At 36.3% G+C, this 26,679-nt stretch overlaps 1 protein-coding gene across 14 annotated transcripts in view; it reads left to right on the top strand.

Moving 5' to 3' along the window:
• ABI2 (abl interactor 2) overlaps positions 1-26,679 on the top strand; it is a 111,532-nt gene that overhangs the window by 77,055 nt on the left and 7,798 nt on the right. The window contains exons 4-10 of one of the 14 annotated variants that reach the window (XM_087862909.1): positions 5,552-5,649; positions 8,664-8,810; positions 9,571-9,695; positions 10,759-10,941; positions 15,552-15,710; positions 21,938-22,024; positions 25,627-25,800. In XM_087862909.1, coding sequence (XP_087719035.1) covers positions 5,552-5,649; positions 8,664-8,810; positions 9,571-9,695; positions 10,759-10,941; positions 15,552-15,710; positions 21,938-22,024; positions 25,627-25,800 — 973 coding nt within the window. The remainder of the gene's footprint in view (positions 1-5,551; positions 5,650-8,663; positions 8,811-9,570; positions 9,696-10,758; positions 10,942-15,551; positions 15,711-21,937; positions 22,025-25,626; positions 25,801-26,679) is intronic. The other 13 variants (XM_045806543.2, XM_087862914.1, XM_045806541.2 and 10 more) reach the window with 13 other exon arrangements.

A 26,679-nucleotide genomic window follows, 5' to 3' on the forward strand; every position in this document is an offset into this window, starting at 1 on the left:
ATGAACTCTGTGTTTGCTCTTGTTGCTGTCAGGCCTTTGATACCTTTCAGACAGACTTTAAACGAAGATCACACTTGGAGTCCAGACACATGGGATTTGACTCAGAAGAAGCCTCCATACTAAAAGTTGAATTTTTAACATTTTATATAGCATGTTCTCATGGTGGTTCATGGTTCTTTTCATCTGAAATTTAGGTTATTTTTTTCTTTGGAGAGAACAAGTTGTAGAGTTTGATTCATAAGACCTTTGAAAATATGTGGTGATGTTTTTACAACAAAAGGCATGAAAAGCTAAAGGGTGGGACGTCATTTTGGAAGTGTTTTCATATGTACCTGAGGCCATATAAAAGTGGAATTTACCTCGAACTGGGATACCCATTCCCCACTCTTTATTTTAATAGTAAAGAGAGTTTTAAGACCCTGTTACTAATGTATTTGAAATGGATTTTTCTTTCGAAAGCAGTGAAGTCACTAATGAAGCTAAGCTTTAGTATTTTTAAATAAATAGTTTAATAAAAAATAGTAAGGACTACTAATCTGTTGGCATCATATTTATTTCAGTTGAATATGCTGTGCAAACGGATTCTAAATAATTAATGAGGAGGGGTTAAGGATTTGTTTTACAACTAACACATTAAGAATATAACACTTTTGAAAATTTTGCCTGGGATCTTGAAGATCCTTAACTTGACCCTGTATAAAAATATGGCTTTAGTTTTTCACTTGAGTGTGTTCTTTAACAAGTGTTCTCTACAGAAGGTGGTAAATTGCTTCTCACTTTTCCAGCTCTCACGTGCAGCTGAGGGTTCACTCTTGAGCATCTATCTGACACATCATTTGGAGGGAAAACTCCGTAACAGCAACCCTTGGGAGACCCATCTGTTTTTGCCTATTCCAATCCTAAGCCACCAATTCTATTTTGTCAAAGGCCGGTTGTCAAAAAGTATTTTCAAAATCAAACAAATTTGCCCATCTTTATTCCTTTTTTCTTGTCCTTCTTTCTTTGCCTGTCTCTCTTCCCCCTTATTCCTACTCTTTTATTCCCTTATATCTGTATTGGATTATTTCAGGACTCTTAGTACCTTAGGCTTTTTGTCTCTCTCTTACTAAAAATTTTACCTCTTCTGAATTCATACTTGAACTCCTGATTACAGCTTTGATTTCCCTCAAAGGATCTCTTGGTCCTTTTCCTACTAGCCCTGGGAATTGAAGTAGGAACGTATATCCTCTGAAGAGAGGGATAGAGATGTCTAGGAAGCCAAAGAATTTTGTGTTGGATGGGACTCTGGGGAATAATACTGGACAGTGAATGAAGGCCCAGAGGTGCTTGACCACAGCTTCTGCCCATCCTCACTACTCCACATCCAGATACAGGCTATACGTAGTCCTCCTCTTCTCTCTCTGTATTTAAATTCTGCTCTTTTTTTTTCTTTCTAAGTAACAGTCCAGCTTAGATTTTTCACTGAACCTTTCTGTAGTTTTTCCTTCTTATATTGGTATTTCTTTTTTGGAGATTTCTATATAATTTTTAGACATTCCTTTTTGCTTAAAACATAGGAGTCCTAGTTTATTCCAAAATACTATAAATTCCTTTAAGGCAGAGGAATCATTTTATAGGCCTTTGTGTCCCATTCCCCCCCCCCCCCAAATGTCTCCCTTGGTTTTCATATTCCTTACCCTTGTACCTAGTAGTCTAGTAGGTGATAAGTGGTTGATAAATGAGGGATATACCACAGATATCATTTTAGAATGTGTTTGCCAATATTCTCTCATAGCAGGTCATATGTCAGTGGGAGGTTTCTTCATAGCAGAAATGATGTCTTTTGTCAACTAGAGATACCTGGTGAGCCAGCTTTATAAAAATTACTGAAGTTCACAGGGTACTGGAAAGCACTGAGTTTTATAATGAGCATTATATTATGATATATCAAGGTTCAAGGAGGTATTGAATGTACCAAAAAAACATAGAGCAGGTAGGAACATTGTAGAAAAAAATATTAAGGCATAAGAATGGGCTTGATGCTTGTGCTAGTTGTAGAGATCTCCAAAGCCTGGGAAATAAGACCACTCTTTGAACATTTCTACTTCCAGTTTTATCTGCATTCCTTAGTCACAGGCTAGTGGCAAAGTATTTGAGCTTCATCACTTAAATACTTTTCCTGCTTCTCGAGATTGTTGTTTTTGTTTTTGTTTTTTTGTAGGAAAAAAAGGGGGGGAGGGGCGAGTTTCCTGCTGCTCCTCCTTATACTTAATAGCTGCTTTACTTAGCTCTAATGATGACTTTCCCCTTTGTGGCATCAACAAATACCCACATAATTGAGTGATTGTTGCAGTCAGCCACCAAACTTCATTCTGATTCTCAATAAGACTTTGAAAAGTGTAATGAGCAATCCCACTCATGGTTCAGGACCATTAACTACGTGTTTATATGCCAGATGATAGTTCTGTTTATGTTTACAGTTTGTTTTAAAGTTTCATGTGGAATTGCTGTTATAAATGGGTGCAGTTTCGCTTTGTTTTCTTTGTCCCGGGTGTGTTCTCTCTTTCTCTGTCTCTGTCTCTGTCTCGTGGTCTCTCTCCCTTGAGGTCCCCTTCACTATGCACGCAGTTGAGTCCTCCTGTGTTTTGCTGCTTGTGAGCAAATGTTGTCTCCCCACAAACTTCCTTCAAAATAGTGCTGAGAACCATGACAGCTAGCTAGTAAATTTTTTTCATCGAATGATTTTATATTTGAAATATACTTAAACTTTAATTATAATACAGATCCTACCTATGATAAATTAAGTTTTATTTGGCAGTTATTCCTGTTCTTTTCCCTTTTCCTCAAATTAGATGGCAGTATTTGTATTTTTTTTTTTTTTTTAAGATTTGTTTATTTGAGAGAGAGCACAAGCGGGGGCGAGAACTGAGGGAAAGGGAGAGAAGGAGGGGTAGAGAAGCAGCTCCCCACTGAGTGCAGAGTCCCACGAGCCCACGACCTTAAGAGATCATGACCTGAGCTGAAATCACGAGTGGGATGCTCAACTGATTGCGCCACCTAGGCGCCCCCAGTATTTATATTCTGCTTCTGCATAGGTGTTCATTGTCTTACTTAGCGTAGAAACATTTTTCACAAAGGAAAACCACCTTGAAGAGAAATTAAAAAACTCTTTTAGCTTAATATAAGGGTACAGTATCAGTGATGTATAAAATTCCAGAGTTTATGGACATTCTGCAGGGCCTCTTTGGTTTTTTCAGTGATTTAAGTTACTTATCCAAACTCCATTAAACAAGCAGATACAATCATTTGATGATCGTACAGATCATAAAATGTTATCAAGTTTTGTTTATGGAAATGTCCATCAGATTTTAACTTATAGATTGTTTATATTTTTTAATTGATTAAAAGATTTCTAGAAGATACTGCAATTTAAATAAAAACACCTTAGATACCAAAACCTTGAATCAAAGTTGGAAAGCTGTTTTCAAGTATTTTAGCTATTCCATGTATAGAATAAAATTCTCTTTTACTTTTTCTATCCCTGTTCCTTTTCCTTCCCGTTTCTAGCAAATTGATGTAGTTTAGTGTTGGCTCACTTACTTCTCCCTCGTCACTTAAAGTAACTTTGGGTTTTATGTTGTTTAAGGTTGAGCTTAAAGGACTTTAGTTACTACTATAAAAAATCTTCTGGTATCATAAAGAAGATTACGGTTTGAAAAGCTACTGGTTATTTGTCATATTACTCCTAAAATTTTCCCCAAAGGGGATTGACTTTTTCAAAACTTTTTCTGGCATTTTCATTTTAAGATATGATTAACATACCCTCTGCTTATTAATGAGGGGGAGAACAAGGATAAGTTAATCTTTATTCTTACTTAATAACCGGTTTGTTTTGTATGTATTGCTTAAAAGTAACAAAAAGGATTATGGATAAATGTTTCACTTTAAAATATTGACATCTCAAAGGTATCATTTGTCATTAAAGATGGTTTTAACATCACACACAACTTGTTCACTGGGCTATTCATTTGAGAGTTTGTTTCTTGATATATTATTTCTTGCCTATTCAGATAACAAGTAGTATTTTAGGAGTTTTAAAAATTTCATTTAAGCCGGAGTTAATTTTGACAGCCTCAATACTCTGTATGTGATTATGATTTGTTTTCTTAAAATTTATATTTTGAAATTACAACTATAAATGTATTCTGATTTCAGTGGTGTAATGTCTTACAGTTTCATTTTATAAGTATAATTTGATTACTCCAGATATATTCTTATTAGAAAAGTTAAGATCCTTTTTTTTTTTTTTTTTTTGAAGTATTTGTCTATCCAGAATATTTGGGGCTTAAAATAGGGTCAGGTATGAGCCTGTATGTTGAACATTTACTCTGACCCATTGATAATCTCAAACAATTTGAGACTGCATTTGAACTATATTTGTGAATGACAGTTCTTATCACTTTAAGACATCCAGATTTCTAGAGCTTTCTGTATAAGTGCTTATACACTTCTTTGGTGGCATCAGTTGTTCCCAGATTACACTACTCTCCTACCCTTGCATTTTCAGTTAGAGATAAAATAATGAGGAGTCATGGCCTATCTCTGATTTAGGACTCTGTTACCTTTCCCATAGTCTTTATTTTGGGCCTGAGTGGGTCTAATTCCCAGTGGAACTAGGACATTGCCAGTGGCCCCTGTATTGCTCATAACTGAATGGGATACCTCAGCCCTAACTTTTTCTAGTTCAGAGGTTTAGGAACATGCCTTAACTTTTGGCAGTTTTCAGGTGGGTGATTCCTTTAAGACACCATTAAAGAAATCTGAATTGTAAGGCTGGGCCACTATTTTAAAACTGAAAAATTTTTCGGTATATCATACAGTTTAACTATTTTATATTCTCTAGTTACAATGGATCAAAACTATAGTGCATATTTTATTGGGAAACATGTATTTTTTTTTTTTAAAGATTTTATTTATTTATTCGACAGAGATAGAGACAGCCAGCTAGAGAGGGAACACAAGCAGGGGGAGCGGGAGAGGAAGAAGCAGGCTCATAGCGGAGGAGCCTGATGTGGGGCTCGATCCCATAACGCCGGGATCACGCCCTGAGCCGAAGGCAGACGCTTTAACCACTGTGCCACCCAGGCGCCCCGGGAAACATGTATTTTTTTATAATATACTTGCTATCTAAAAAAGGAATTGTTTAAAGGCATTATTGTTTTTGAGTTTCTCTTTATTAAAACTAAAGTTCTTATAGTTATCCTTTTGAATTTCAGTTAAATATCGTATCAAATAATCTAACCAGTGATCTGTTGGTGTGATGGCCTAATGGCAAATACAGTCTTTGCATATAAGTTTACAATCTTTTGAAAATCTCATGTTAGGAAGAGTCCTTTGAGTACAACTGTAGAATAATAATAGAGTAGAAACTGCATATGAAATGCATGGCCTCTAATTTTTTTTTCCTCTTTAAACCTTCCCCTCCTTTGTTAAATAGCATAACATTATTTCCCACAAGTGACATTTTGTTTCACTACATACAAATTTTGATTGTTCCTCAAAATTTTTTTAGGTGAGTACCCAGAATATGAAGATGGGTGGGCTACCACGTACGACACCTCCAACTCAGAAACCCCCCAGTCCTCCCATGTCAGGGAAAGGGACGCTTGGGTAAGTATGTAACTAAGTAATAATTGAAAACCATTTCATGTAGTGTTGTTGAAAACTAAACACTACATATATTTCAACTATTTTTAATATTTGAGACAACATTATCTCCCTAAGATTAACTTTTTTGTGTGTAACTTTCCCTTTTGCTGGGAAACATCTTTATACTTAAAAAAGATTTTGTTCAAAGTTATTTTTCTAATGAATTTTAAATTTGAGGTAAAATCCTAGCCCAAGTTCATGGCTTATTATAAATTGCACTCTAATTTCAGAAAATTTTTAGAGTATTTCATATTACATTTGACTATGCTTATTTAGATTATTCTTGTGAGAATAATGTGTAGATGACATAATTCTGTATATCTTGTGTTGTTATGAGAGTATCGAGCTTAATTTAGTCCAGCAGAAGTGAGCTCTGGATTTGACTTCTGGCAGAAATGGCCAATTAATGTAAAAGCTTCTAACATTTTTCTTCTATAGCATCATAATATAAAATTTGGTTTATTGGGGTGCCTGGCTGGCTCAGTCGGAAGAGCATGCAACTCTTGATCTCAGGGTTGTGAGTTCCAGCCCACGTTGGGTGTAGAGACTACTTAAATAAATAAAACTTAAAAAAATTGTATCATGGAAATTTGTAATCAGATGGACATATCCCAGAAGCCAGATGACTAAAATTGTGGTCCAGCTCTGCTCCTGCTCTTTTGTTTTGCATAGTCAGCCTCTTAGCAATTCAGTTTTTTCATCTGTAAAAGGGGGTAATATTTGTCCTCTATCAACTTTTCAGAGTCATTGTACCACAAATTGGATTTTTTTAAAAAAGGTATAAGACAAAGACAAAATGCTTTGACAACCATTGGCTTTAAATTTTTAAATTTAAAAAAAATTTTTTTAATTGGCAATGTTGTTTTTGGCCCCCTCACCAAAAAAAAAAAAAAAAAAAAAAAAGAAAGAAAAAAGGAAGAAAGAAAGAAAAAGGAAGGAAGGAAAAAGAAAGGAAATGACAAAAAGCTAATTAAGCACTATGGGTCAGGACAGAACAAAGATGAGTTAGCATATAAAAGAGGATAATGTTGGAAGAGGAGTTACAGTTAGGACAGTGGCAAATAGAAGAATAAAAATGAATTCCAGCGGGAATAGGATGATTTTATTTGGGGTCAACAAAACAAATCCTGCTTAGATTAGAGAGGAAAGTAGTACATCAAATAAGATTTAAACTTAAGGGTAGAATGTTGATGACATGATAGGATGGAATTGTGCAGAGGTAAAAGTAGGGAGTTCAAGAGGAAGTATTTATTTTCCTATGGAATATCTACATTCTGTCATTTGTAGTGCCTGACAGATTTGGTTTGGGTTTAAGTCAAGATTGTTAGCAAGGTAACCTGCTGTCATCTCTAGTAAAATAAAGCTTTGTGTTGCTCTCAAACTTTGAAGATTTATACATATACCAGAATTTGTTTCCCTTGTGTATTAGCAAGGGTTCTGCAGGATCATTGGAGACCAGAGTTGCTGAACAGCACAAGCCAGTTGATGGTCACAACCTGGCTTTTTTGCAGTCTTTGCCTAGCCATCGTATTTTGTTCTTTTGCCCCTAATTTTTTACTTTGTTTTTATCATTGCCTTCACCCAGTCAGCAAAGGGTTTTTTCTTGCATGAAACAGAACATTTTTATTGTCTGGGAAAAATTGTCTGGAAATCAGATGTTTAGAAATTAATCCGTTTCCTATCTTTTTTTAATATTTACATTATAATTTCAGAGATGCCTAAACTTTTTAGAATTTAAATCCAAGTTCCTGACATTCCTTTTTCTTCCTTGGACCCTGTATCTCATTTATTGCCCTTTATTTATTTTTAATTATTAATGTATTTATGCAAGATTTTGAGGGTAGTACAGTGGACAGAGTCAATGCAAAGTGATCTCATCCAAAATCAATGAACCATAACTTGAGTAGCCCAGGAGAGTGGTATTTAAAGGAACACTGGGACTTTGTGGGGAGTGAATTATTGAGAATTTTACAAGGGAGCAACGTCATTTCAGGAAAAGAAAGCTTTTTAATTTTCACATCTTGAGGTCCCAATTTTTATTCTTTTAGAAACCAGAATCTTACCTGCAAAATGTGAGGTTTATGTCAGTTGAGTGTTTATCATTGTCATAAAGAATTGGGAAACTTAGAGATGAGAACTCATTTAATCACTAGTGTGCCATTGTGCATCCTATTTCTGATCATATTTCCTTCCTTTTCTCATTCTCTTCCTTTTAAAGGAAATTTTGAGAAGAAGGAGGAAATATATTAATAAAATTCAGTCCTTTTTGTACTTTACGGTCCAAAACAAATAAGGTAGAAAGACTTAGATGGTCTTTTCTTTTTCTCTCCTTTTTAAATGTTGAACTCTGAGGAGGGTAAGAGGGTAAAAGAGAGCAAGGTGAAAGTTGAAGGAGGTGAAGTGAGAATGGAAGGAGATGAGAGTAACTTGTGTATTTCTGTGTATGGATATAGTTTAGCTTCTGTGTATTTACTATATAGAAAGGGAAATGACTTGTTATAGTTGCTATTGATCTTCAGTGGGGAGGTTGTGGAGCCAGATTCTGGGTTTATTTACCCCATCTTTGAATATCTTTGGTTAGGGAGAGAGGGGTGAGGAAGATAATTAGTGCATTCATGCAGCGCAGTTGGGAAATTTGACATGGTATTAAAATAATTTGAACTCATCTACCCCCCCCCCCCCAAAAAAAAAGAGAAGAGAGTCCGGGAAACACTGGCTTACTTGTGGGAGAATCTTTGTGCTCTCTAACAAAATTGCATTAGTACAGGCAAATGAGGTTTGAGACTAAAGAATAGCAATACTCATCAAAACCCTAATGGCAGGGAAGTGATACTTAAGACTGAAATTGGTAGCTGGGTTATGTTAAAACATTTTCCTGTCTCTGAATACAAATTGTATTTCACTACTGGCAACTCTTTGAATTTATTGTGCCGAAACTTGCTAATCACACAATACGTACGCTCTTCTTTTTGTAGGCGGCACTCCCCCTACCGCACACTGGAGCCAGTGCGTCCTCCAGTGGTACCAAATGATTACGTACCTAGCCCAACCCGTAATATGGCTCCCTCGCAGCAGAGCCCTGTGAGGACAGCTTCTGTGAATCAGAGAAATCGAACTTACAGGTATTTTCTCTACCTCAGTGCAAAATGTGATGGTCATAGGACCATAACTTGTTTAGATTACTTCAGTTAGATCTCTCTCCTTTTCCAAGCACTAAGTACTTTTCCTCACTCTACTCCCCCAAACCTCATCTGAATCCACCTCTCTCTGCTCCTGTTCTGATGCAGCTTTGAGGCCAGGAAGTTGAAAAAACCCAGAAAAAACAGACATCTTAAAATACAAACTTCTCTACAAAAGTAATAGTTATAGTTGATCTGAAAAAAAAGTTATGGACCAGATGTGGAAAAAAAAATTACAGATCAGATGTGGGAAATTGCAAGTTGTTTTTTGGTGGAACTTTACAGATGAAAAACTATACATAATAAAACAGTAATACGGGATGGTACATCAAGATATCATTACACATAAAATTAACGTGTTTAGTAGGAAGACTGTGTTTTTATTATGAGACAAGTTTCCGCGGAGAGTAAAAGGAATACTATTTTTGTGTGTTGAGCCCTATCACTTACCACTTCTCTTTCTACAGAATTTTTCCTCCTTTCTCAATTTCAATTTCTTTACTAGATGCTTTATATTAAAAGGTGGTTAGAACAAGTTTCTTGAACTCAAGTGTTTTTCCTGTTTTACTCACATTAATACATGAAGTGGAGGGTTTTTAAATTATCTTTATTTAGGTATATTCATTTCAGAAAATTTTGGGAAATGCTGGTGGTATCTTACTATATATAAATACTCATGTTTTGGTGGCTCTCATTCCTTTAGCAGCAGTGGGAGTAGCGGAGGAAGCCACCCGAGTAGTCGGAGCAGCAGTCGGGAGAACAGTGGAAGTGGGAGTGTGGGAGTTCCCATTGCTGTTCCTACTCCCTCTCCTCCCAGTGTCTTTCCAGGTAACACATGAATGGTGCCTCATCTGTACTTGTCTTTTTTGAATTTGAATTAATTTCTGATTTAATTACAGTGGGCTTTCTTCATAATCACGATTTTTTTTCCCTTTACGACCCCATAAATTTTGGGAAATCTTTATGCATTTGTTATTTTTAGCCAAGCGATTTTTGAGTTTATGCTCACATACTTCTCTGTTATTTGGCTTTGTGTCTTTGGTGCGGTGGCTCAGTTGGTGCTTCGAGGTTTCAGGTACCTCCTGTGTATGATTTATATTTTTAATTCCAGCTAGCGTTCCGACATTGCATGTGTTTGGACACAGTCAGTGTGAGAATCACATTGGTAACAAAGGATGGGACAAATTTAGAAATAGTCTTGGCAGTTAAATTTAGTGGACTTTTGGAACTTAATACTCTCTGAAATTCTACACCCCCGCCCTTTTTTTTTTCCTGAAACATAAAAATGTGCTTGTTTAATGTGAAGACACCAAAGGTAAACTCTGTTTTTAAAATCATGACACAAAAGACCTAGGGATAGAATTTTTTTGTATTTAATTTACTTATCATGATACCAAATAGATAATACCTTTTTAAAACTCATGAAAAAGATGGGTGTTTTTCTAGAAAAAATTTTTTAACCTTATTAATAAGATGTTTTTGTCTGGAATATGCGTGTATTTTCTGATTTTTGTAATTCAAAATGGATTACTGTTTCTAATGTATTATGTTTAGTTTTATATACTAGTTACAAAATACTATGCTAAAAATTACAATATAAAGGGAACATCTTTCTTCCAGAGTAGTGGCTTTCAGGTAAAATGGAATGCTGTTTTTAATGGATTAAAAAATCTGTACATTACCACTAAGCATTTTGAATTTTTTGCTGCAAACCTAATAATCCTTTAATATAAGCTTCATTCTTTTTTTTTTTTTTTTTTAACCATTCTCTTCTATTCTTTGGTTACTGTTAAGCACTGAATATTTAACATTAGGTTCTCTAATGCCTTTTCTAATCCTTCCTAATGGGTCTGCCTCATTAATGCTGCCTCTTACTCCTCTTTCCCCTCAGCCCCTGCTGGCTCTGCTGGTACTCCTCCCCTTCCTGCTACTTCTGCATCTGCCCCTGCCCCTCTTGTTCCTGCTACTGTCCCTTCCTCCACTGCCCCAGACGCTGCTGCTGGGGGGGCCCAGACCCTTGCTGATGGCTTCACTTCTCCAACTCCCCCTGTTGTTTCTTCCACTCCCCCTACAGGTGAGTATGGCTTGTTCCTTGGCAGGCACATCCAGTCATCTGGCTCTTTTCCCTGGAACTCTGGCTTTGTGACTTTTGTTTGTGCTGTGTATGTGTGTATAAAATCTAAAGAATAATGGACTAACTTAGAAAATGTCATGTGACAAAAGAGTAGAATTTCCTGAGGAAATCAGGGTAAAGTTCATATACTTTTTTCCAGTAGAGTAACACAAATACACATTTTTTTAATTGCTTGAATTTCATTTACTGGAGATTTGTGAACTTAGTATGGAGCCATCTTCTGTACAGTTTTGAGAAGTTGTTGTTAGAAGTATTGTTAGAGATTAAGCCTTTAACAAAAAGTCTATGCAAATAATTCTAAGGTATATTTTATAGGAAATATTTGATATAACAATTTGGAAGTCTCTGTAAGTCTGTCATAGCACTGGAAACACATAGCCAGTGGACTTTTTAAGAATTTCAGGTTTACTTAAGTGTTACTTAAGGTTGACTGGTGTTTTAGTGTTTTAAAACTGCAGCCTAAAATTTGTCTTAATGGGGAAGGGAAAAAAGGTTCAGTTGCTACAAAATGTATTTGCAAAGTTAATAGCGATGCTGGTTAGCAAACAAATTCTTTATTATAAAAGTGTATGTGTTTGGACACGCATCACCTTAGCTTGCCTCATACTTTGTAGAATATGTATTTAGCTCTGCTGCTCTATAAGCAGATGTTTAAATGTGTTAAAGGACACTTTTAGCTAAAATGGATTTTGGACGGTGTTTTATGGGACAGCTTCTATGATAGCGCCTCTTGAGAAAAGCTTTCCGTGTAAGTGTAATCGCAGGCTGTTCTTTGATCTACACGTCTCTGTTAGGCCAGACTGTCTAGCTAAATACAAGAATCTTGTTATGCTCCAGCACCGGTGGGGTAAAAAATTAATCTTGAAGTTGGTTGTAGGCCCAGAGGGAACAAATCACTCCCACCCAAGAGTCAACATTTTAGTAATAAAATCACAATTTAATAGGTACGGCTTCGTAGTCTGCACTGAATAAACATTTGTTGTATGAGTGATTATGTATAGTTTTTCTTAACGAAAAGTAAGGTAAATGCCTTAATAACAATTTATATCAATATAATCTCTTTTATACAGTCTTTGAATCACCAAGTACTTTTTTCTTCTCTTCTTATGGTATAATTTACATACAGTGAAATTCACCCTTTTTAGTATGTATGTTTGTGACAAATGTATACAGTGATGTAACCACAACTTCAGTCAAGATATAGAATAGTCCTATCATCTGCGAATTTCCTCTATGTTCTTTGTAGTCAGTCGTTCCTTTTCACTCCTAGCCCCTGGCAACCCTTTGATTTGGTTTTTTTGTTTTTGTTTTGTTTTCATCTCTGAAGTTTTGCCTTTGTAAGAATATCATGTAAATAGAAGCATATGTATATAGCCTTTTGGGTCTGGCTTTTTGGCACCAGTGCATTTGAGATTTATTCATGTTGTTTCGTGTTTCATTATTTAGCTCTCTTTTATTACTGAGTAGTGTTCTGTCCACAATTTGTTTATCCCTTTCCCCGTTGAGGGACACTTGGATTATTTCCATTTTGGGGTTATTATGAATAAAATTGCCATAAGCATACACACACAGACTTTGTGTGAGTGTAGATTTTCAGTTCATTTGGGTAAACACCTAGGGAGTAGGATTGGTGGTTGTATGGTACGTGAATGTTTAATTTTACGAGAAACTGTCAAATTGTTTTCCAAAGTGGCTGAACAGTTGACACCCCCCCAGCAGTGTGTGAGACTCCCGTGCTCCTCATACTTGTTAGTACTTGCTGTTGTCAGTTTGCTTTTTTTTTTTAAACTTTAGCCATTCTATTAGATATATAATAGTTTCTTGTGTGGTTTTGGTTTTCATTTTCCTAATGACTAATGGTACAGAAACATCTTTTCGTGTGCTCTTTTGCTATCTGTTTATCTTCTTTGATGAAATATCTTTTCAGATGTCGTGCTCCCCTCCACAGACCTTTTGAATTGGATTTTCTTTTTTTTTTTTAAAAGATTTTATTTATTTATTTATTCGACAGAGATAGAGACAGCCAGCGAGAGAGGGAACACAAGCAGGGGGAGTGGGAGAGGAAGAAGCAGGCTCATAGCGGGGGAGCCTGATGTGGGGCTCGATCCCACAACGCCGGGATCACGCCCTGAGCCGAAGGCAGACGCTTAACCGCTGTGCCACCCAGGCGCCCCTGGATTGTTTGTTTTCTTATCGAATTCCTTTATTTCTGAATTTAAGTCCTTCATTGATTATATGATTTGGAAATGTTTTCTTCCGTTTGTGACTTACCTTTTTATTCTCTTAATGGTACTTTTTAGAAGGGGAGTTCTTCATTTTGATTGAGTCTAGTTCGTTGGTTTTTTTCTTTTATGGATTGTGCTTTCAGTGTCATACTTTCAAACTTGTTACCTTACACAAGGTCAAAGATTTTGTTTTTTTTTCTAGAACTTTTTAGTTTTAGGTTTTATAGTTAGGTCTGTGTTAATTAAACTGTAGTTTTGTTTGCTTTTTTAACCCAAGGCAAAGTAAATGGTTTATTAATGGAATGAATAGAGAATCTTTTATGTATTGTCTTTGAATTACTGAGGACGTGAGATTTTAGACACCATCTAACTATATAAAATTTGTAATGGTTTAATTATCAGATACTTTTAACTTGAAATGGTAGGTTTGTATTAGTTCATTACCGATTGATTACTTAAATGCCAGTAATGTATTTGTATCTGGTGATTCAAATGACAAAATGTACCTTTTAAATAATAATTTATTAGTTTATATATTTTTACTTTTTTTTAATCATTGTTACAGAGACTTGACAGTAGATTATGTTTAAGCTTGAATACTCCCGATTTTTTATACAAAAGAATTGATTTTTAGGTTTTGATGCTGTCATATGTAAAAGTAAATGATATAGCAGATATTGAGTACTTCTCTAATATTCTTTATATGAGTTCATATGAATCCAAGTTTGATAAAGTTATGGAGTTCCTGAAGACCAGTTTTACTCATGTAAACCCTTTTTACAATCATGGATAAGATGAAAAATTGCCAGAAGTGTTTTTCTTTCTTTTCTCCTTTCCCCCTCCCTTTATTCCTCCCTGCACTTTCTCCTCCTATTTCCTCTTCCCTTTATCTCTCCTCCTCCCCCTTCTTCCTCTCTCTCACTTCTGCTCCCTCCCCTCTCCTCCTTTTTCCTCCCCTCCTTTCTTGCCTGCTGGAGTGATCTCTCTTGGGTGCTCTAGTCCTCTGTCTGATCTATCTGTAATAGTAGTAGGCCTTCAGCTGAATGATGTTAAGTGGAAGTGGAGTCACAATAAAATTTAGGGAGTGGATTGCATTAGGGAATTGGATAGATTAAGAAAGAATGTCTTTAGTTAGTATTAGCTGTTGAAGTACTCAGCAAAATTGAGTGAAATTGCTAATATTATAGATTTAGAGATGGTATTACAAGTAAGATATATTTTGATTCACTTTTTTTGTATCTTAGCTTTTTTCTTAATTGTAAATTTCTTAAGCTGTAATTTTAATACAAAGTCATCTAGTTTTGGAGATGGAGAGTTTTGATTGAATAAGGATGTGTTTGGTTTGGAATTATGTCACTTGATTGTTTCCTGAAATATTTTGTTTTCCTTTAAACTGACTGCTTTGTCACCTTAAATTTACTGCTGCTATTATTATTATTATTATTATTATTATTATTATTATTATTATTTTGGATAAGGCTGTGTGTCAAACATTTTTTGTTTTGCTTTCCCAAATGTCATTCTTTGGGTTTTTTTTTTTTTTTTAAAGGGTTTATTTGTTTATTTTACAGAGAGAGAAGGAGTTGGGAGTGGTGGTGGTGGGGAGGGGCAGAGGGAGAAAGAATCCAAGCAGGACACAGGGCTTGATCTCAGGAGCCTGAAATCACTACCTGAGCTAAAACCGAAACCAAGAGTTGGGTGCTTAATTGACTGTGCCAACCAGGTGCCCCGCTTTCTTTCTCTATATCTTTTATTCTTTTTTTTTTTTTTTTTTTTTTGAGAGAGAGAGTGCACACGCGTGGGGGTGGAAGGGCAGAGGGAGAAGGACAGAGAGAGAATCTTAAACAGGCTCCATGACCAGAGCCAAGCCTGACACGGGGCTTGATCTCACAACCCTGAGATCATGACCTGAGCTGAAATCAAGAGTTGGACACTTAACCTACTGAGCTACCCAGGTGCCCCTTGTCTTGTTTAGTTTTTAGTGGTCGTTTTTGGGCGGTAGAAGAGAAAGTAAGCCATAAATTTTAATTGTGATGATTTTGAAACCCTATCAAATTATTAATTTAATAAAATTGTAATTAGTAATCTATTTAGAGTGTAGCTTTTCCAAACCTAATTTTATTTACCTACTTTCCTGCTTTTGTACTTTGATGTCAGCTGAGCAATAACTGTGACCTTGCATGATGTTTATCAGATAGCAATTAAATTAGCTAAACATTGTTATTTTTAATAATCTTATTAAGATTCAGGCAGTGTACCTAAAGCATTTCATTGCCTTAGATAATTATCTTTTAATGACAAATGTATGCTCTGTCCCTTTTCCAGGTCATCCTGTTCAGTTCTACAGCATGAACAGACCTGCCTCTCGCCATACTCCCCCAACAATAGGGGGCTCGTTGCCCTATAGACGCCCTCCTTCCATAACTTCACAGACAAGCCTTCAGAATCAGATGAACGGAGGACCTTTTTATAGCCAGAATCCAGGTTAGATTTTCTTTTGCATTCTGTAGAATATATCTAATTAAAATCTTCAGTTACAGAGGAAAAAACCTTTAATTACAAATTACTAGCACATAATAGGTGTTTAGTACTCTTTGTTGAATGAATGGAAGAATGACTACAAGGTTGCTTATACTGTATCATGCCGTTCTTTTTTTTAAAATCAGTACATGATTTCCATATAAAGTTGTAGAACTTAATTTTTCTGAACAGAATCTTTGTGCTGGTGCTAATTTGCTTTAAAGAATAATATTGTGGTGAACAGTATTTCCTTCTTATTTAATCAGATATCCTTGCTCTGTGAATACCAAATAATGAAAATTGAGTGTTCAGAGTTTGAAAGTGGTATATTAAAAGAGAAATAATATTTTTATAGCTGTTTTGTGCTAGGCAGTTATACTGTCTTACTCAGTTCTCATACCAAGCCTATGATGGGAAAGCTAGGACTTGGACAGATTGATCCAGATATTACAGCCATCTTTCAGTTGCATCATGCATACAGAAGAAATTAATCTGGCACGTCTTTAATACCATATGTAGTCATTATTTTTGCTTCTTCCCCAGAGAGAGTAAGAGCAAATATTAGATTCTATGACTATTGTGGACATGGTATATCAACTTACTGTGTTTTTCTGGATTATTGCCCAGAGACCAGTAAGCCTGTGTATCTTTAATATTTGGGGACATCCCATTCCATCTTTGGTAAGCCCTGAAACCGGTCTACTGTGGCTACTACCTTTTGGTGAAACCTTATTCCTTTGGAGTCATGCAGAAGAAATTTGATCCTTCTACATAAATGCAGTTTAAAGAATGTTTTTATGTATATTATCTCATTTGATTCTTATAGTCATGGGATCATTTTCATCTGTATTTTGTAGGATGAGAAACTGAAGCTGGGGTGATGTCAGGTTAGGATTTGAACTTAGGTCATCTGCCTCTAAGTTCCATGTTCTTTCTTCATATTAGCCTCCCTACCTTCAGATTTTAAAAAAATCTCTCTCTCACTCTCTTAGTTTTCTCTTTGGTGAGGAGGTGGGGGTGGTCAGGAGGATGTCCACATGGTGATATAAAACCGTGAGAGCCAGAGACTGTGTCAGTCTTTTATACAGTTTTATCCCGGAACTAGTGCTCAGTGAATTCACTGTGGTTTCCTGTGAGATGGACATCTGGCAGCACTGTTACTGCATTTGGGTGAGTTTGAGAAGGCATTCTAACATAGGGATTAAAATATGGAACACCCAGGGTCTAGTGCCAGGTCTTCAGAGTACAGTATTTGTTTTCTGATGATCCTAAGGGTACAATAGTTGTTTTTTAATGAGATTACTTCAAAAACAAGCTAATGAAAGGAACACTTTGATCAGGGCATAACTGAAACCCCTTTGGTTCTTACTGTTTCTTAATAATCTAGCCAAAGAGATAGGAACACCAGTTTATCATTCATCTTGTCAATGGCAAAGAGGGTCCCTGAAATAAATAGAGCTAAACATAAGTTAACAGTTTTTACCTTAAATATAAATGTGAAGCCCCTTGGCGGTAAAGAAGTATATGTACACACACACACACATACACACGTATTTGTACATTTACATATATAAACCTAGTTTGGTAAGTGTCTTAGTTCAGGCTGGTGTCATAAAGTGCCATAGACTGAGTGGCTTATAAATAACAGAAATTTATTTCTCACAGTTCTGGAGGCTGAAAGTCAGATCAGGGTGCTACCATAGTCAAGTCCTGGGGTTCTCTTCCAGGTTGCAGACTGCTATCTTCTCGTATCCGCACATGGTGGAAGAAGAGAGGGAGTTGTCTAGGTCTCTTTTATAAGGGCACTAATTCCATTCATGAGGGGGTCTACCCTCATGACCTAATTGCCTCCCAAAGACCCCCCTCCATACCATCATATTAGAATTTCAACATATGAATTTAGGGATGCGTAAATATTCAGTCCATAACATTAAAGAATCAATGATGTGGTATTTAAATACCAAGGCCTTTGGAAGAGATAATCCTGTATTTTACTGCTCACAGTCTCTTACAGCAAAGACTAAAAAAAATCTAATTCATAAAGTGAAATGTTGGTTCCAAGAAATGTGACTGTATATAGTTATATGAGAGTATATAGTTATATGTGAATGAGTGTGGTGTTTCACACAGGAAAATGTCAAGCTTTAGCCATTGAATGTTATTAAAAACAACTATAAAGAAACAGTGAAAAAATGATAGTGGGTTAGTGGAATTGCAGAAGAGAAGCCAATAACCTATATCCTCTAAATGAGAGTTAAGTTACAGCATTACCATAAATTTCCGGAAGAATGCAGATGTGGTGGGGCTTTAGCAAAGTATAAATAAAGAGCAGTAGCAAGAAGCAATTTTCAAATACTTGTATTAGGCAGTCTTTAGGGTTTGTTAGAGAATGCTTACTCTTTTTTTTTTTTTTTTTTTTTAAGAATGCTTACTGTAATGAGAGCAGAAAAGCAAGAAAACAACTGGAAAGTGTTATATTCTCAGATGACCAAGGAAATCAGATAGACCCTTTACACTGATTATTAACACAAGCTGTGTTTTTAAACTTTGTGTTAATTTGCTGCTTTTTTTCTTGGGATAACATCTTATGGTAATTTTTTTTGCTTGAAAAGGAACAACAATGATCCAATTCTTTTAACCCTTCTGAAACTACAGAACTGATAATTATATGGTAACCATATTCTTTTCCATCAAAAAAGCCTCCTTACTGAGGATGATTAGTTAAGTTCACTTTTAAATACTCCCTGCCGTTCATGTTTAGGAAATATTTCACTCTTAAAATGAATTGCTTAAATCATTTCCTTCACTGCAGTGTAAAATATAAACACCTAAACTTGAATGCACCGTCAGATGTCTATAACCTCTAAAGGTGTTATTCTTTTTTTTTTTTTAAAGATTTATTTATTTATTTTAGAGATGGAAGGGAGGGGGAGAAGGAGAGAGAAACTTGAGCAGACTCTGCACTGAGTGTGGAGCCCACCGTGGGGCTCTCACAACCCTGAGATCGCGACTTGAGCTGAAAGCAAGAGTCGGATACTTAACTGACTGCACCACCCTGAAAAGGTGCCCTGGCGGTATACTTTTAATGGTTTCAGAAGTAGTAGTTAGAATGTTTATTTTGTCTGATTTTCTCAGAGTATGTATAAATCTGTAGAAATAAGCTGTAAAATTCCAAGTTATTTTTCACAACTCTTTGAAGTAGACATTTTAAAACAATAAGCCTCAAAGATTATGCTCCAGAGGATTTTAGAAATAACCAGGAAGGTCATGCTTGGGAAGTCTGTATATTTCGTCAGCACGTCATCATCCTCCAAGTTTGGTTTGCTTGCAGACCATTTTACTATATTCATATCTACTTGTTGTGTGTAGAACTTAAGATCTCTCTATAAACTCCAGTCATTTGGGGAGGCCATCTCTTCACATTAACATCGTTAGTGTATATTGTGAACCTAAAACTCCTGAATCTACGTTTGGAGATCTTTTGGTGGTTATAGGGAAAAGATCTTGTCATATGAAGAATTGTCTTAGCTAAATGGAGTGAAAACAGTTGTCCAGTTAACTTCTCTTCCCTGTTCACGAGATGCTTAGGACTAGAACTGAATATTACAGATAATTCTTCTCATCAAAATTCTGCTTAAATCTCCTAGAATGGTTCATTTTCAGCTCAGCTCTAAGGAAAATAAATCTAGTCTAAAGTAGGATATTCTGGTTCACAGGAGTTCTAGTCAAATAAAAACGCAGTCCAGAAAGAAAATGCTGTGGTATCTGAATTAATTTGGACCATCACATTAAAATTTTGCCCTGGGGGAAAAAAGTAGCATTTGGGGTGACCTTTGTAAACTCCATTTGGAACTGAATTTTTTGAACATGGTCTGGCTTTGAGAAAAATCTAACTTGTTTTGTTACAAAGTAAATCTGTTTTAGAAAGATTCGGGATTGGTTTTTACCTGGGCCGCTCTTGGTGGACTTCTTAAAACCATATGGTTTCAGATTTTTACTTTCAGAACTAGAAAAGAAATAGAACATACTCACCTTAAAAAATAATACACTTGATCTACCTACAGAAAGACTGTTCTGAATTAAGCACCTAATCATTCTGGTTTAGCTGAGCATCAGAAGGTCATTTAAAAAAAAAATTGGATGAGAAACAGTGACTGAAGTGGGGGAATTTCCTATTTTGCTATTATAGGAGAGGTTGGGACTGGTGCTAACAGAAGAGGAACAATTTTCATCTTATTCGATGTGAACATACACCCAATAAATACTTTTCCAGAATGCCAGTTGCTGTCTGCTGCTCTTTCTCTTTTATCAGCTTTGTCTCTGCTACTTCTGTGTTCATTATGTCGTCTTCTTCCTTCAAGTTTGAAAACAACAGGGTGTTGGGAACATATCAACAATTGTCCCAAGCCTCTGTGAGGGGGAGACATGGCACCAAAAGGTTTACTGCCAAGAAGTATGACTTTAGGGAAAAACCTAATCAAAAGGTACCTTTTAAAGAAAGGTACCCATTGCTGGGGTTATTCTACTCTCCCTCACATCTAGATTCTCTACAGTATTAACTAATAGCTTAACTCTTGTCTATATATTATATATATTCCTTAGTTACCAAGTGGTACTTTTTTCGCACCAAGTTCTCTTCTTTCCTTTGTGTTTATGCTGCCTTGATTTTTTTTGTGCCGGGTCCTGGGTTAGGCATTCTGCATGCATTAGTGTTTTTTTGTTTTTGTTTTTTGTTTGTTTGTTTTTAAATCTTTGCAACCACTCTGTAAAGCAAACCAGTCTTTTTTATCACATTTATGGATCAGGTCCAAAGAAGTTATTACTAGGTGTTTAACAACAAGGAAATGGTGAATCAGATATTTGACACTGAGTAACTTTCAAGTCCAGTCTTTTACCACTAAGCACTCTTTCACCTAAGGTACTTTCCTATTTCATATCTACCCACCTGCTTTTCCAGGTTTGTATTTTTCCCCCGGCTTATTTTGTGCTAGCCATATAGAAACAATTCTGGTCCTGTGAACTGATCATGCTGTTCTGTACCTCTCAGCCTTTGCCCCTTACTTGGTTCTCATCTTGTCTTTCTCCATTCTTGTCTGTTTGTTGAACTCCTTTTTTCTGGTGCCCATTCAGAGAGCATTTCTGTGTGGCCTTCCTTACCACTAACCCATCCCGGTGCCCTCACTACCGGCCCTCACACCATCCCCATGCCGACTCTCCCACCACAGCCACCTCCAGCAAATTGCTGCAGACATTGCTGGGTTAAGGTTATTATTTTGTTTTGTACCCCCAATTAGAATGTGATCTCTTTGAGGGCAGTGACTCTTTTTCATCCTTTCACTTGTATTAGTCTTAACCGTAATTTGGACTTAATAAAGGTGTTCTCTTTTTGTAAGAAGATGCATACTATACTTTATACCTATTCTGAAGGAAACGATAACTGTAGAATTAATCTTGGGCGGTTGTTTGGCATGTACCTGGCTTATTTATTTACATACGTTAAACATTTGTTGTAGGCTAACTAGTGCTAGGCACTGTACCAGGTGTTCGCGATAGAGGGAAAGACACCTTGGGGAGGACAGAATGGTTTGAATGAGTCCAGTGTTTTGTATGAAGTGGGATTATGAAAAATTGTAATGACACGGACCTCTCAGAATAGTTTTGATACTGGCCTCCTAGGCGAGTGCTTGCCACTTACTAGAAAGTCAGTAAATATGTAATTAATGAATGAAGAACCAATTAATTTGCTTGTTAATGAAGTAATGAAAAGTATAAATTTGGGTTGGGATGCAGTGTTTTTTTTTTTTTTTTTCTGGTATCGATGAACATTTAAACTTGTAAACTTTAAGATCCTGAAAACGAAATTATTCATGATAACCTGCAGAAATTCTTTCTTTGAGAAGACATGTTGTTAGTGATATGACAAGATCAGTTTGCCATTACATGTTAGAATAGATCTGTATATAATAAATGCTTCCTGTTGCAATTTTTAGAACTTTCTTTAAACTCCCCCTAATACTTTGTTTTTTGTGTTAATGTATTATCCCTTAAAAGAGGATCTTTAAGAAATAGCTTATAAAATATTTGTATGTAGTGTTTTCCCTCCTTATATGTTCATTTTATTGTGTTAGCCTTTCCTTTTAATGTAACTCGCCCTTACCCCTTACCCTCCACACCTTTTTTTGTTTTTGCAGTATCTCTTGCTCCTCCTCCTCCCTCCATCCTACAGGTAACTCCTCAGTTACCTTTAATGGGATTTGTGGCCAGAGTCCAAGAAAATAGTAAGTTTATGTCTTCTTTATGCTGTAGATCAGATTATAGGCATAAAATGTCATTTATATGTGATTGGCTGAATAGTCATTCATTCGCTGATACTTCACATATTTGGATATTATGAATAAGTCACTGGGTGAGCAGCTAGTGTGAATGATAAAATAATTAAGATGAAGTTTTCTGCTTTCAGATAACTTAAAATCTGGTCGTGAAGATAAGACAAAAATAAAACACATATGAGAAAAGAAAGACCACATCAAACCAAGGAGATGCTACTTAGTCACCAGATATCCCATCTTTTTCTCTGGGTTGCTCTAACAAGTAGGAGCCTAGTTTCCTATCACTAGAGTTGTAGGGTTTTGTGGCCGCTTCAGAATCTTCCTCTAGTCTTGTGATTCCAAGTGTAAAAATGGCAATGGCCATGCCGCGGTAGGTCTCAGGGAACCAAATTACCAGTCTGTCTCCCAAGAGGCCTCGTAGATTGGCAGTGAATTTACATTGGCCTGTGGTCTGGGGTCGAGACATGCAGGATTAGATAACTAATTTTATTGACCCATTCAGTCCTCTCCTACGGAAGCATTAAGGAAGCTCAGGAGACTGATATCTACAAAGCAGGAGGCCTGCGTCACATTCAGTGAGGAATTGCTGTTATGGAGACCAGTGAACATAGTCTGAAACATAGAGGAATTCTCTTTTTGTGAGTGGTCTATGCAAGGAGCCCACGTTACAATCATAAGGTTGCATGCTGGGCACGGAGTCTGAACTAGGGGAGTTGCATTAATGAAAGTTTTAATGCCGTCAGTATGAAGAAGCCCCGTGTATGCATCTCAGAACAGGGATGGCCTGACCAGAGGGTAGAAATATTTGCACGCTGTTGCTTAGGACTCCTGCTTCTTCCATGGGCATTGCCGATACTAGAATGTGAGCTCTTATGAGAGCAGAGTTTTTTGTTGGTTCTGTTGGCTGGCTGTTTCCCCAGCATTTAAAGAAGTATCTGACACAAAGCAGACACTTTAGTCCCTGCTTTTTTCGGGTGTTTGTTTGTTTTTTTCTTGTGCTTCTATAGCTAACTAAATGCCCCCCTTTTATGGACACATTTCTTTGTTTTTTAACTGGTTGTAATCCAGTCTTACTTGCCTGAGGGCTCACTGTCTCTTTCAGGTGCCTTTGCATCTCTGCTAGCTTCTGAAAATAGTCCAACTTCTGCTTATTGGAAGGTAAACCAGGAGCACCTCCAATGTTTAGCAGTGTGATTGCCTTTTGGGATAGGCTTTTCTTTCTTTCCATAGTCACCTACAAGATGCATAAAAATAAGAAAACTTTGTATGTGAGGTGAGCTGTGGCTGATTTTATAGACACAGCAGGACTTCTGCATTCAAATGAGTGTTGTTCTCTTCAGAACATTCACCTTGGAAAGATGTATACTTGTCTTTTAGAATTATCTTCATAGTTTTCAGGTATATTATTTTGAAGATACTCTGGTAGCAGATAGTCTGTAATAAGATCGATGTTTGGAAACACTCTGGAATTATTTGGAACCAGGTATACTGGGCTGACTAGTACAGCTATGATTCTGTTATTCTTCTTAAAATCCTTCTGTGGCTCCCCATTGCTCTTTGGATAGAATTCAAACTGTTGGAAGGCCCTTGCTGCTTAGTCCTCTTCAGCTTCCTCATGCCTCTTTCTACTGAACTTTGGCCAGTTCTCCGAAGGGTTCCTACTTTCTTACCTTTGTATTTTTTTCCTTTACAGCTGACATGAAATATCCACCCTCACTCCATCGTATCCTCTAGCCATTAACTCTTACTTATTCTTCTGGTTCAGGAAGCCTTTCCTGACGTACGTAAGAGTTTTGGTCTATTGCTCTGTTTTCTATAGTGACTTAAAGCACTTACTGCACGTAATTACAAGTGAAAATTTGGTTGTCCATGTCTCTATGACTTTTGTCCACTGCTCTGTCCCAGTGCTGAGCATAGTAGCTAACCATCAGTTGTTTGTTGAATGAGTAATCATGAAACCTGACTTTAAAGTTTTTAAATTGATCTCATCCCATACTAGTGTATCTTTTAAGATAACAGGCACTGAAGTTCAAATTCCTGCTCTTCCACTTACTTAGTGTAGGACTACTTAATCTTGGAAAGCCAGTTTCCACATACATAAAATGAGGATTAAAAAAACACCTCCCAAGGTAAAGATTAAATGAAATAATGTATCAGAAAGTGCTAGCTGAGTAATTGGAACATATTAAGTAAAAAAGGGTAGCTTATGTCAGTCTCATTCAACTAACACTCAGGCATTATAAGAAATGGTAAAAATGAGCAATGGCAGAATCTTTGAGTAATTTTGTAGTGTAATTTCTCAAGGTGATTGTTTTGAAAGACAGCGTTCCTTTGGATCTTTGTTTTACGTAATTGTTTAATCTCTTTATCTTATAAATGCAAACAGGTTATATTGTTGATTCTTACCCCAACCATATGTAATTTGTCATAAAATATATGCTAAATCACATATCTATAGTTTTTATTTAAAAAAACCCATTAGGAGTGAAAGAATCACTTTTAATGAGTAGTTTTGAAGTGCATCAAGCAGATAGTTTGGGAAGTAGATTGGCAGCAGGTGGAAGAGTACTGGAATTGGACGGAATATGATACTGGTGTGGCCAGTCCTCACCAGACACCAGCAGTCTTCTCAGATCCATTTGATTCCATCAGTAGCTTAGATGAAAGATAGAAAATAAACAGGATTGCTCGAGGATTTCACAGAAACAGTTCTGGTACCTCATAAATAAAAATTAATAAATAAAATTGGGCAGCTGATAGATACAGCTTTACTCAGGTTATTTTGTTGAGCTGTGCTCGGTTACGTACCAAGCATTTTGAAAGCTTTGAGTTGCCTGAGTTTGGAGATAATCTTGTAGATGTTACTATATGCTGATATTTGAGCTGTGGAAGCAGATCTCTACAAGGAGAGATTTTTAAGTCACTCTTGGATATTTAGCTTGAGGAAATTCTGGATCATAAATGTCTGAATTAGTTGAAATTCTCTCTCTCTCTATAAAAAATAGCATATACAAACATCTTCATGGATGAAGTTACTCAAAGTCTTGTGATTCCTATTCCACCAATTTGGTAATATGCTATTTTTTAAAAAATTCATTGAAAGGAATATAGATTACTAATATGTGACTATTCATGAGTACATTCTAATTTGTTATAAATTAAATATGCTTTTAAATGTCCAAATTATTAATATTTCTGATAACCACTGCTCCTTGGATACAATATAAAACCAAACTGTATTTTACTTATCTCTTTCTTTGAAAAAGAGGATTGTGTATTAGCATAAACAGGTTCCAAAAGGCTCATTTAATAATTACTGTTTTGGCTAAGCTTTATTTAACACCCATCAGCCCTGACCCAAAGGGAGGAGAAAGTCATGCTTGGAGATTTGAAACATTGTAGTTGGTGGGGAGCCTTCTCTTGCCCACTCATTTTTTGAAAGATCATTATTTTCAAGTCTAGATTTATATTCCATGTGTACAGAAGGTTGGATAGGAAATACTGAACCTTGCATAACACGTAGTTTTGTTATCAGCTTGATACATTCTTAGTTTCAGATACACCACCTCCACCACCACCTGTGGAAGAACCAGTCTTTGATGAGTCCCCCCCTCCACCTCCTCCCCCAGAAGATTATGAAGAGGAGGAAGCAGCTGTGGTTGAGTATAGTGATCCTTATGCTGAAGAGGACCCACCGTGGGCTCCAAGGTCTTACTTGGAAAAGGGTAAGTTTCAGAGGGATAGCTAGAGCGATGGGAAGACACCTCTACATAGAAATGGAATTTACTGGTACTAAAGAGAACCTTACTTATTTTTTTACTGATAGGTAAAGTTTTGCTTGCATAACCTATGCAACATCTTATTAATTTAGTTTACAAGGTTCATGATTTTTGAAAGTCACACTAGTAAAATTCTTTGACTATCTGATTTTATATTGATGATTATTTATTCCTACTGAATGTGCTTTTTTATGAGTGGTTTCCATAAGATAAAAAAATTAAAATAGGGCTTTTCTGGAGTGCCTCAGGAAGAGGATGATTTTTCCAATTATTAGTTATTTTAGTGGTATTTTCTATCAGATGTTTTAGGTTAAGCATCTGCATATGAAACTTTCTTCCAAGCAATAATTATGGTTTCTCAGTTCCTTTGTGAAGTAGTAGTATTGGGCATTTTTTAAGTGAAATGTTTCTCTGAATGAAACTTTTCTGACATGACACTTTTGGGACACAGGCTTCAACAAGACTAGCTCAGAAAAAAAAATGTATGCTATCTTAAATTTTCTGTTAAGGAAATCAAAGCTACTAACTCACTGGTTTTAAAAATTGACCACATTAAAATCACCTGGGGAGTTTACCCTAACAAATAGTAGACTTCCACTTTGGCCAAGGTAAAGCAACAGTAATCAGTTACCCTCCCTCCTAAAGCAGGAGTGAATCCAGAAAAAGCTATAAAAAATAATAATTTTCAGATATTGGACAATAGGCAGTGGTAGACTATGACCCCATGAAGAAGGAAGTCAAACAAGGTAAACCTCTGATTGTCCTACCTTGCTAACTGGGGGAAATTTCTGGGCCACAGTGCAAGGAGGTGGAACCCAAACAGAG

Source organism: Ursus americanus, chromosome 1, assembly GCF_024610735.1.
Source record: "Ursus americanus isolate L20-20 chromosome 1, mUrsAme1.1.p, whole genome shotgun sequence".
NCBI lineage: Eukaryota > Metazoa > Chordata > Mammalia > Carnivora > Ursidae > Ursus > Ursus americanus.